At 45.7% G+C, this 11,745-nt stretch overlaps 1 protein-coding gene across 1 annotated transcript in view; it reads right to left on the bottom strand.

Moving 5' to 3' along the window:
• Window positions 1–1,730: 1,730 nt before the first annotated feature.
• Window positions 1,731–11,745, bottom strand: part of DUXA (double homeobox A) — a 20,698-nt gene continuing 10,683 nt past the window's right edge. Inside the window, exons 2-7 of the mRNA XM_010858045.1 lie at window positions 5,896–6,050; window positions 4,449–4,551; window positions 4,053–4,082; window positions 3,739–3,875; window positions 2,505–2,619; window positions 1,731–2,017 (exon numbers count right to left, since the gene is read on the bottom strand). Coding sequence (XP_010856347.1) covers window positions 2,521–2,619; window positions 3,739–3,875; window positions 4,053–4,082; window positions 4,449–4,551; window positions 5,896–6,050 — 524 coding nt within the window. The 3' untranslated portion in view covers window positions 1,731–2,017; window positions 2,505–2,520. The remainder of the gene's footprint in view (window positions 2,018–2,504; window positions 2,620–3,738; window positions 3,876–4,052; window positions 4,083–4,448; window positions 4,552–5,895; window positions 6,051–11,745) is intronic.

Here is an 11,745-nt window from a genome sequence, read left to right as displayed (position 1 = left end):
AGAGGGAGGGGGGGATGATTTGGGAGAATGGCATTGAAACATGTATAATATCATATAAGAAATGAATCGCCAGTCCAGGTTCGATGCTGGATACAGGATGCTCAGGGCTGCTGCACTGAGATGACCCAGAGGGATGGTATGGGGAGGGAGGTGGGAAGAGGGTTCAGGATTGGGAACACGTGTACACCCGTGGCGGATTCATGTTGATGTATGGCAAAACCAAGAGACTATTGTAAAGTAATTAGCCTCTAATTAAAATAAATACATTTAAATTAAAAAATAATAATAAAAAAAGAATTTCAAGAATGCACAGGTGGGGAGGGGTGGCTGCATGCAGAGGAGTACAGTCATCTCTGACAGTCATCTTGAAATTTTTCATGGGTGGTCTGACCAGTGTCATCTTGGTTGTTTTAAGTACAGTTAATCTTCAGTTCCAGGGTCAATTTGTTCCTATTTCCTTGAGATGAACTCTCAGAATTGTGTCAGATGGAGCAGCTTATGTTGTGGCTACAGTCTGGTCATGATGTAGTCAACTTCTTCCAACTGATGGGGGCTCCAGTATTAAAGGATACGGCTCAGAAAATGATCTGTAGCCCTGGCGTGCTAAGTCGCTTCAGTCCTGTTGGACTCTTTTTGACCTCATGAACGATAGCCTGGAGGTTCCTCTGTCCAAGGGATTCTCCAGGCAAGAATATTGGAGTGGGTTGCCCTTCCCCAGGGATCAAACCCTCATCTCTTAAGACTCCTGCATTCACAGGCAGTTTCTTCACCACTAGTGCCTCCTGGGAAGCCCGAGATAACCCTTGTGAAGGAACTGAAGCTCCTTGGCTTTAATGGCTGAAGTATTTCATCTTTTCTTTCAAATTTAAACTTTTTATTTTGTATTGGAGTATAGCCAATTAACAACGTAGTGGTGGTTTCAGGTGACCAGTGAAGGGACTTAGCCATGCATATACGTGTGTCCATTCTTCTCCAAATCCCAGTCCCGTCTAGGCTGCCACATAACGCTGAGCAGAGTTTCCTGTGCTTACAGTAGGTCCTTGTTATCCATTTTAAATACAGCAGCGTGTACATGACCTTCCCATGTACAAACCTTCATCTTGTTTGACTGTTTTCCTTTGTTGCTGCATTTTTCTCTTGTCTCTGATTAAATCTATTCTTTGACTATAAATGCCTCCAACCAATCTCAAGTTCACATGGTTACCTGTACTTCTGACCAATAGGCTGTAAATCGGAGGTTCCCAGGAACCCTTCTCCTTGGGTCTGATTAATTTGCTACAGTGGCTCACAGAACTCAGGAAAGTCACTAGATTACAGATTTATTACAAAGACTATTAAAGGATATAAGTCAACAGCCCGATGGCTACACAGGGTTGGTGAGGCATGTGACAAGGGGCTCAGAGCTTCCATGTCCTCTTCAGTGCATCACTCACCCCTCCTCCACATGTTTGCTCTGAACCCATCCTTTTAGGGGTTTACTAGAGTCAGACATGACTGAGCGGCTTCACTTTCACTTTCGTGCATTGGAGAAGGAAATGGCAACCCACTCCAGTGTTCTTGCCTGGAGAATCCCAAGGACGGGGGAGCCTGGTGGGCTGCCGTCTATGGGGTCACACAGAGTCCGACACGACTGAAGCACCTTAGCAGCAGCAGTTTGATTAAAATCACAATACCACACATTTTGATGATTTTTGCTTGACTCAGTAGTATTCTGATGACCAAAAAAAATGATATTATTTATAATTATTTTATTGTCCTCAAGATCTGTTGAACTCTGAATCTGGATTTGGTCACTAGGGCTGCATAGTTCTTTGTATCATCTGTCTCTGCCTCCTGAAGTCCTCTTTACCATCTCCAGAAGCTGAAGCTGAAGGTATATTTAGAGGGATATGTTAAGGAAGATAATTAATGTGGAGTCCAGGCTGATGACATCAAATACAGCAAATCTGTCTCCCTTTTCACTTTGTCCTGGCTCCAGAGAAATAAAACAGTCACTATGGAGTGCCGTTCTGTATACCTAAAGCAAAAAGGGAAAAGAAAAATTGAAGAAACCAGTTTATACATACAAAAATGGAGGTCGATTCTTTCCAACGTTCCAGCCAAATATGGAACCTCCTACCCCTTGGGAAAGCCATGCATGAGCCAGCCCCTGGCAGAACACACCTGAGGATTCATCCTGCCAGTAACTCAGACATACCTTCCACAAAATCTGATTGTTTACCATGTGCCAGGACTAGGGAAAATATTAATAAACAAAGCTCACATACTAACAGGGTTTCTGGGTTCCAGTTCAGAGCTTGAAAAGCGGGCAGTGGAATTCCTCGGGAGGACCACAGACTTGGGGAGAGCCGTGGGGACTGTGACCACCCCCGCCCCCAGGGGGCACACTTGAGTGGAAGCATCATCCACTACCCAGAGGAAGCTGGAGTTGAGTCCGCCGTGCGGAATAACTGGCACTCAGGAGACTCTGATTGTGAGTCACATTGGGAACAGCAGGCTAGTACCTTCAACTCTCCCATATCAGAGATCCTGTCCCTGGTTTTGTCTTTGGTATAGAGCTTCTTCAAGGCCTCTTTTTCTCTGGACACGGAGTCTGGCTCTTCGGTTTTGGAACCAAATCTAAGTAGGTAAAAGAAAGAGATTTAATGAAAAAAAAATTGATGTCATGCAAGTCTCACCATCGCTCATCTTATAAGGCAAAGGTGAGGAAGAGATGGTTTCTTTTAGGCATAATTCTCAAACCACAGACATTCCATATGACATCTGGGAAAGTCTCTCACATCTCAAGATAAAGTTCAAAATTCTGAAATTTTTTTGGGGGGGTTGTTGCTGTGTCTGTGGCTTGCAGGGATCTTAGTTCCCCAATCAGGGATCAAACCCGTGTCCCTGAAGTGGAAGCGTGGAGTCCTAACTACTGGACCACCAGAGATGTCCCTCAAAATTCTGAATCTTGTACAAACACCTTTATGATTTACTGATAGGTTTCATATCCTGAAAGTCCCCGAAATTCCCTCATTATAAGTATTAGTCTTTCCTAAAGGGCCATACCTGTATTTCAGCTTTTCTCTCTGCCTGGAATTCTCTTCCCACTTCTCTCCTTCCTCTCAAAAATGCCTGATTTTACTCTATGACCCAGAATAGGGTAATGTCTTCTAGGAAGACATTGTTATCCCATGGGTGCATGCATACTCAGTCATATCCAACTCTTCAGAACCCCCATAGACTGTAGCCCACCAGGCTTCTCTGTGCATGGGATTTTCCAGGCAAGAATACTGAAGTGAGTTGCCATTTTCTACTCCAGGGGATCCTCCCCACCCAGGGATTGAACATGAGTCTCCAGTGTCTCCTGCATTGCATTCTTCACCTACTGAGCCCTTGGGGAAGAACTATTCAAGGCAGAAATCCCATTTTTCATCTGTCTTGCTTGTCTTTTTTTCATTTGTAACATATGCTATTTGTTTCTCTTAGTATTTATTTATTTGGCTGCACCAGATCTTAGTTGCAGCACTTACTTGGGATTTTTATAGTTATAGCATGCCTGTGGCATGTGGGATCTAGTTCCTTGACCAGGAATTGAACTGCACCCCAGGTATTGGGAGTATGAAGTCTTAGCCACTGAACCACCAGGGAGTCTTCATCTGTCCTGCTTATGATGTCCATGAGAATAAGTCCCTGATGGAGAAATCATTTAAAGATGTCTCCTTATGAACACACAATATCAAGTCCCTTTTCGATTACCTGGACTCTTGACTCTGGAACCCCGATTTCTTCAGCAAGTTGCTCTCTAGAGTCAATCCCAGGATAAGGGTTTTCTGTGAACGCATTCTTAAGAGTTTGTAACTGAGAGGAAGTGAAGCTGGTACGACACCGTCTGTCTGTTCCATCTGGAGTAGGGGTAGCATTGAAGGGAGAGAAACGTTTGGGATCAGCTTACATATTCAGATGAGGAACCCAAACATGTTCTCACCATCTAACTTGGAATCTGTTGCCACTCCTTGAGAAGGTGATTCAAGGTGGAAGGTTCTAGAAGGGTGTGCTCAGTCGCGTCCTACTCTCCACAGACTGTAGGACGCCAGGCTCTTCTGTCCGTGGGATTACTGGGGTGGGTTGCCATTTCCTCCTCCAGGGGATCATCCTGACCCAGGCCTTGAACCCACATCTCTTGTGAGAAGCAGTAGTATTTGGCTAAATTGCTAGACTCCAGCGCAAATAAGCTAAGACTCAGAATATCTGGACCTTGTGGGGAGACTTTCCAGGGGCCTCATTGAACCCTTTGCTCCTGGGATGCCTTGACCAGGAAACCCCGGAGGAGGAAACATTTCTTTCCCACTCTCCTCTTACAAGGCGGAGAGAGGAAGAGGTGGTTTCTTTTAGGTGGCCCCAATCTCAGGAGGCACTTGCATCCCAGGAGGCTCTGGTGGGGAGCAGGGCTGGAGCAGGCTGTTTACCTTGAATCTTCTCTATGGGGGAGGCGTGGTCTTTGCTTGGGTCTAAGTTCTTCTTGGGTCTCTTCAGGAATCCATGCCTCGCTCTTCGATTCTGAAACCATATCTAAGAGAGGAAAACGAGAGAATTAAACATGTTTATGTCGTCTCGGCTCCGTTGCTGCTCTTCTCCAAAGGGAGTGGTTCTGGGGCTGCCCTGGTGGTCCAGTGGTTAGTACATGCAGGTAGCATGAGCTCAATCCCTGGTCAGGGAACTGAAATCCCACGTGCCATGACATGGCCCCCAAAAGGGGGTGGGCAGTGATTCTCATGAACCCTAAACTCAGGGTTATCACTGATCCTGGTTACATTTAACTAAGCCTTAGATAAAGGCTTGGCATTCAGCATCTTCATGACCTGGTCCTAACACAATCTGCTGTAATAATCTCTTTTTTAAAAGATTTTTTTATATGGACCATTTTTAAAGTCTTTATTGAATTTGTTACAATATTGCATCTGTTGTTTCCCTTCTGGTTTTTGGCCATGAGGCACGTGGGATCCTAGCTCCCCAGTGAGCAGTTAAACCTGCATCCCTTCATTGGAAGGCAATGCCTTAGCCACTGCACCAGCAGGGAAGTCCCCTGTAATACTCTTTAAGTTGATAAGTGGATGCTGTAATTACTCTGCGTGTAAGATCTCCGTCCAGCCTGAATCTGCAACCTTACACCTGGGCTTCCCAGGTGGTACAGTGGTGAAGAATCTACCTGCCGATCCAGGAGACGTGGGTTCCATCTCTAGGTTGGCAAGATCCCCTAGAGAAGGGAATGACATCCCACTCCAGTATTCTTGCCTGAGAAATCCCATAGAGAGAGGAGCCTGGAGGGCTACAGTCCATGGGGTTGCAAAGAGTCACACAACTGAGCGCACACACACCAGTCTGCTATTCCCTGGTCTGCTAGAATTCATTGAAAGGAGAAGGTTAGCCCTCACACCATCCGTCATTCCTCTGGCATCTTACCACGTCATCGGACACTTGCTGGTATCTGTGACCACATCACCTAGATGACCTGATTGGCTTCTACACCCTGGAATAATGTGTCTTCCACACCATTCCTCTTTTCTGAAGGTGTATCTGCACATTTCTTGCCCACTCCTGGAAGCTCCTTCAACTGAGCACAAATATAACCAGACTCCTCCCTCTTCCCCTATAGCCTCCTTGGAGCAATTCTCTCAGGGTTACTTGAGATGCTGCCTCCCGGGCTTGGAGTCCTAAAAATTTCCACTGAGTAAAAACCTAACTCTCAGCTTTTCGGTTGTGACTGTTTTTTAAGTCGACACAAACACCTGTAGCTCTGTCTCGCTGTATCTAGCTCGGAGTCTTAGCTACTGGGCCACCAGATAAGTCCCCACCCCGCCATTCCCACCCTGAGTTTCTGCTTCTCGTCCTGGAGATCTGGAACTTGGAATGTACCTGAATTCTAGACTCTTCAGCGTTGATTTCCACAGCAAGTCTCTGTTTGGCAGTATAGCCAGGGTAAGGGTTTTGGCTGAATGCCTGGACGAGGATCTTCAACTGCTCTTCTGTGAACGAGGTACGGCTGCGCCTACACTTTGTCGCCATGGTCTCTGGGGAAAGAGAGACCAATAAATCGGAGGAGAGAAGCATTAAATGGGCCATTGTATGTATTCATGCTTCAGCTTAGAGCTTGTCTTTCATTTCCTCTTTTAATTCTGAATCCAGCAGAACCCAGATGGAAAGAACCCTCGATTATAAAGCCCTTAAGTGCACAAGGGTGGTGATTCTTGACGCTTCCTTAGTTGACCTGAAGGTCATGACTAGGGACATATGTCTTCTGTTTAAAAAAAAGAAAAAAAAAACATGAAAAACTGATGGGTCCCAATCCTATGGATCAAGAACAATGCAAGTCAGGATGATGCAGGTGATGTCATGACAATGATGGGCATTTGAACTCACAAAGAGCACCTGTTACAGATATTGTTGAGCTCCTTTCAGGTTTTCTGGTTAAATTCCTAGTACAGATTGACTCATTTTGAAGTTCATTGCCCTCAACAAATAGGATCAGTTCCCTTTTCTTTTTTGCCTCACTGCACAGCCTGCAGGATCTTAGTTCCCCGACCAGTGCTTGAACCTGTGCCCCCTGCAACGGAAGCACGATCCTTACCTGCCGGACCATCAGGGAAATCCCCCTACAGATATTTTTTTAAACACCATGGGGTGAACACAATTCGTACATTCAGTAGAATCTTCAAATAACGAATACATGCCATGTTGCATGATTTTAGATATGATACAGCTCATTAAAATAGCCAAATCTGGAAAACCTGGGCGTTCATTTTGGAACATGAATGAAATAGGCTTGGTAAACTAAATAAGATGAAAAGAAAAGTTACTGTGCATGCTAGAGGTTCGTTTGGAGCTGGACTCATACAAAGAGGAAACTTAGGGATTTGTTTTGGTTGACACCTCACAGAAAAGAACACGCTGGATCATATCGTAGTTCTATTTTTCTTTTTTAAGGAGCCTCCACACTGGTCTCCCAGGTGGCGCTAGTGGTAAAGAACCCGCCTGCCAATGCAGGAGACGCAAGAGACAAGGGCTGCATCCCAGGGTCAAGAAGATCCCCTGGAGAAGGAAATGGCAACCCTCTCCAGTATTTCTTGCCTGAAAAATTCTACAGGCAGAGGAGCCTGGTGGTCCATAGGGTCGCAAAGAGTCGGACACAATTGCGTGGCTAAACAACAACAGTAGCTAGTTTTAACCCCAACTCCATTTCTTTGTAACGGATTACAAAGAATAATTTGTCATTCTAACCCCAAATACATCTCCATGACAGTTTTCAGAATGGTATTTTGTAGTAAGCTGAAGGAACTGAACACCCATTGCTAGGAGAATGGATAAGTAAAACCTGGTATATTCCCGTAATGGAATTTTACACACAAGACAAAGTAATGAGGGAAAAAATGACAGAGAAATAAACTCGGTAGAACAGGAGGGTTGGAGAAGAGAAAATGAACCAGAAGCAGATGAGGTCTTAGACCTCCAAGTGGGCAGATTCTATGGGGCCTCTTGAGGCCATGTGCCTTTGACTCTAGTAGGTGGGGCTTCCCAGGTAGACCCAGGTGCAATCCCTGGGTCAGGAGGATCCCATGGAGAAGGAATGGCGACCCACTCCAGTATTCTTGCCTGGGAAATCCCATGGACAGAGGAGCTGGCAGGCTACAGTCATGGGGTCTCAGAGTGGGACACGACTGAGCAATCTTGGCTGGCCAATAGTGAGAAGAGTTGATCAGACAGTTTGACAAGATCACACAGGCTACAGAGTTGAAAATAGATTGAATCAGGGCCAGGATGGGGGCAGAGAGATCAATTCTTGCCATAATCCAGCAATGATGGTTTAAGTGTTTTGTTAAAGCCAACAGGATTCTCAGCCTGGTTAGGTGTAGCTTATGAATTCCCCAGTCAAGAACACTGGAGTGGGTAGCCATTCCTTCCTCCAGGGGATCTTCCCCACCCAGGGATCAAACCCAGGTCTCCTGCATTGCAGGCAAATTCCTTACCGTCTGAGCCACCAGGGAAGCCCTATGAGAGAAAGACAAGGCCAAGAACGCTTAGGTTTGGGGCACAAACAGTTGATATTTGGTGAGCACGGAGAACAGGAGGAAGAATTTGGGTCTGAACATAAGGAGTTTCATTTGGGACACGCTGATTTTGAGACACCTATTACAGGCAGTTAGATGCACAAAGCTGAAGTTCAGGAGACAAGTTCAGTCTGGAGAGAGAAATCTGAAAGCTACTTCGATTCCAAAAGCTTACTGGTCTCAGGGCTTTTTGATGACCCCCATCATTTCCTTGGGTTTCCCCGGTGGCACTAACGGTAAAGAACCTGGCTGCCGATAAGAGATGTGGGTTCCATCCCTGGGCGGGGAGATCCCCTGGAGAAGAAAATGGCAACCCGCTCCAGTGTTCTTGCCTGGAGAATCCCATGGACAGAGGAGCCTGGCGAGCTACAGCCCAGGTGGCTGCAAATAGTCGGACACGACTGAAGCCACTTAGCCCAGCACGTAGTTCCTCTTCCTTCTTCCATCAATTTTTCCCTTCCATCTCCCTTCTTGAACCAACGCTGTGTATTGTTCAGTTGTTTTCACCCTCCTCCTGTATTGTCTGGTTCTTGCGTGCCTCCATCTTTTTGAAATTCCCAGTGCTCAGATGCAGAGAAAACAGCATGCTTTCATATTACAGGAGGGATCAGTTTTCTCTTACCTAGCACAGTTACTTAAACGCTTGAAAAATGGGACTCCCATACCTTCTCATAAGCTCGGTATGTTTCCAGTCCAATTCCCCTCCCCCTCCCCCCAACCAAGGAAAAGAGCACAGCGGTCTGAGGCGTGAGGAACTTACTGTCTGAAGGACCGTCTTGACCCGTCTGCAGAGGAGCTCCAAAGGCTGTTTCCAGCAGAAGGCAGACGAGCAGCAGCAGCTAGTTGGCTTTTATATGAGCAGCCTGTTTGGCCCCACCCACGTACGTAAGTATAAACCCATCTAATCCAGCAAGGACTAGATAGGATCTTTTCTTCCTTTGAATGAATTATTTATTTACTTATTTTTATTTTTTGGCTGTGCCCCCGCTTGGCATGTGGGATCTTAGTTGCCCGAATGGGAGTCAGACCCATGCCCCCTGCATTTGAAGCAAGGCGTTTTAACCACTGGATCACCAGGGAAGTCCCCTGAGATTGAATTATTTATACCAACATCCACACCTGAACAAGTGCATTTTTGAGCAGTATTGCTCTTATGCATCTTCCCCCCCCCCCCATGTTATGTACATATTATTCTCTTTGAAATTGCTTTTTCGTATTCTTCACTTATCTTTTGAAGTGGTAGCCTTTTCTTATTTAATTAATAACTAGCAGCAGGATTGAAGTGAGGTAAAGTCGGTAAGTTGTATCTGACTTTTTGCACTGGAGTGGGTTGCTATTTCCTTCTCCAGGGGATCTTCCCGACCCAGGGATTGAACCCAGGTCTCTCTTCCACATTGTAGGCAGACGCTTTACCATCTGAGCCCCTAGGGAAGTCAAGCGGCAGGATTAGGGTGAGGCAAATGAGGTTCTCATTTCTAGGGAGCAGTATTTAAAGGGGGGGATGATGAAAGTTCTGTGGTCAAGACAAATGATATTTGGATGCAGTACTTAAAAAATTAAAATTAATTGCAAAAAGTCCATGTTTTCAAAATGTGAGAATTGTAGATAGGGACTTGCTGGAGGTCCGGTGGTTAAGACCTCACCTTGCAGTGCAGGGGGCATGAGTTCCAGCCCTGATCAGGAAACTAAGATCCCACATGCCACTGGGTGTGGCCAAAAAAACAAAACAACTGTAAATAAAAACAGGATCCTATCCAGTACTGTCAGGAGTTATGCATCTGAGGGCACAGTGCTGTGACTAAAAGAGCTCTCCTTTGCAATTTCTTCTCAAGGTCATTGGTCAGTTCTGAGGGAAGCTGACAAGTCCTTTTAATTTTTTGTAGTTGCCATCCACAGTAGTGCAAAACAGAGAAGATTTTATAACTCATATGTATTTGTGTGATTCAGGAGGAGTCAGAGTGTCAGGTGACACCACCGAGGAGGACCCATGCTGTAAGTAGCACGTTTGGGAACCCTCCTACACTGTTGGTGGGACTGGAAACTGGCACAGCCACTGTGGAAAACAGTATGGAGGTTCCGTAAGAAAACTAAAACTAGAGTTACCATTGTTGCTCGGTCGCTCAGCTGTGTGTGACTCTTTGTGACCCCATGGACTGTAGCACACCAGGCTTCCCTGTCCATCACTATCTCCTGGAGTTTGCTCAAACTCATATCCATTGAGTCTATGATGCCATCCAACTATCTCATCCTTTGTTGCCCCTCTTCTCCTCCTGCTCTCGATCTTTCCCAGCATCAGGGTCTTTTCCAATGAGTGGCCACGGTATCGGAACTTCAGCTATATCATCAGTACTTCCAATGAATATTCAGTTGATTTCCTTCAGGATTGACTGGTTTGATCTCCTTGCAGTCCAAGGGATTCTCAAGAGTCTCCTCCAGCAACACAGTTCGAAAGCATCAATTCTTCGGCACTCAGCCTTCTTTGTGGTCCACCTCTCACATTCATGCATGATTACTGGAAAAACCGTAACTTTGACTATACAGACCTGTGTCAGCAAAGAGATGTCTTTGCTTTTGACATCTATCCTGTCTAGGTTTGTCATAGCCTCTTTTCCAAGGTGCAAGAGTCTTTTAATTTCATGGCTACAGTCACCATGAAATTAAGTTACCTTATGACCCACCTGATCTGCCTCTTGAGAAATTTGTATGCAGGTCAGGAAGCAACAGTTAGAACTGGACATGGAACAACAGACTGGTTCCAAATAGGAAAAGGAGCACGTCAAGGCTGTATATTGTCACCCTGCTTATTTAACTTATATGCAGAGTACATCATGAAAAAGGCTGGGCTGGAAGGCACATGCTGGAATCAAGATTGCTGGGAGAAATATCAATAACCTCAGATACGCAGATGACACCACCCTTATGGCAGAAAGTGAAGAGGAACTCAAAAGCCTCTTGATGAAAGTGAAAGTGGAGAGTGGAAAAGTTGGCTTACAGCTCAACCTTCAGAAAATGAAGATCATGGCATCCGGTCCCATCACTTCATGGGAAATAGATGGGGAAACAGTGGAAACAGTGTCAGACTTTATTCTTTTGGGCTCCAAAATCACTACAGATGGTGACTGCAGCCATGAAATTAAAAGACGCTTACTCCTTGGAAGGAAAGTTATGACCAACCTAGATAGCATATTCAAAAGCAGAGACATTACTTTGCCAACAAAGGTCTGTCTAGTCAAGGCTATGGTTTTTCCTGTGGTCATGTATGGATGTGAGAGTTGGACTGTGAAGAAGGCTGAGCAGCGAAGAATTGATGCTTTTGAACTATGGTGTTGGAGAAGACTCTTGAGAGTGTCTTGGACTGCAAGGAGATCCAACCAGTCCATTCTGAAGGAGATCAGCCCTGGGATTTCTTTGGAAGGAATGATGCTAAAGCTGAAACTCCAGTACTTTGGTCACCTCATGCCAAGAGTTGACTCATTAGAAAAGACCCTGATGCTGGGAGGGATTGGGGGCAGGAGGAGAAGGGGATGACAGAGGATGAGATGGCTGGATGGCATCACTGACTCGATGGACGTGGGTCTGGGTGAACTCCGGGAGTTGGTGATGGACAGGGAGGCCTGGCGTGCTGAGATTCATGGGGTCGCAAAGAGTCGGACACGACTGA

Source organism: Bison bison, unplaced genomic scaffold, assembly GCF_000754665.1.
Source record: "Bison bison bison isolate TAMUID 2011002044 unplaced genomic scaffold, Bison_UMD1.0 scf7180017864383, whole genome shotgun sequence".
Classification (NCBI taxonomy): Eukaryota; Metazoa; Chordata; class Mammalia; order Artiodactyla; family Bovidae; genus Bison; species Bison bison.
This window is presented reverse-complemented; position numbering and strand designations above follow the sequence as displayed.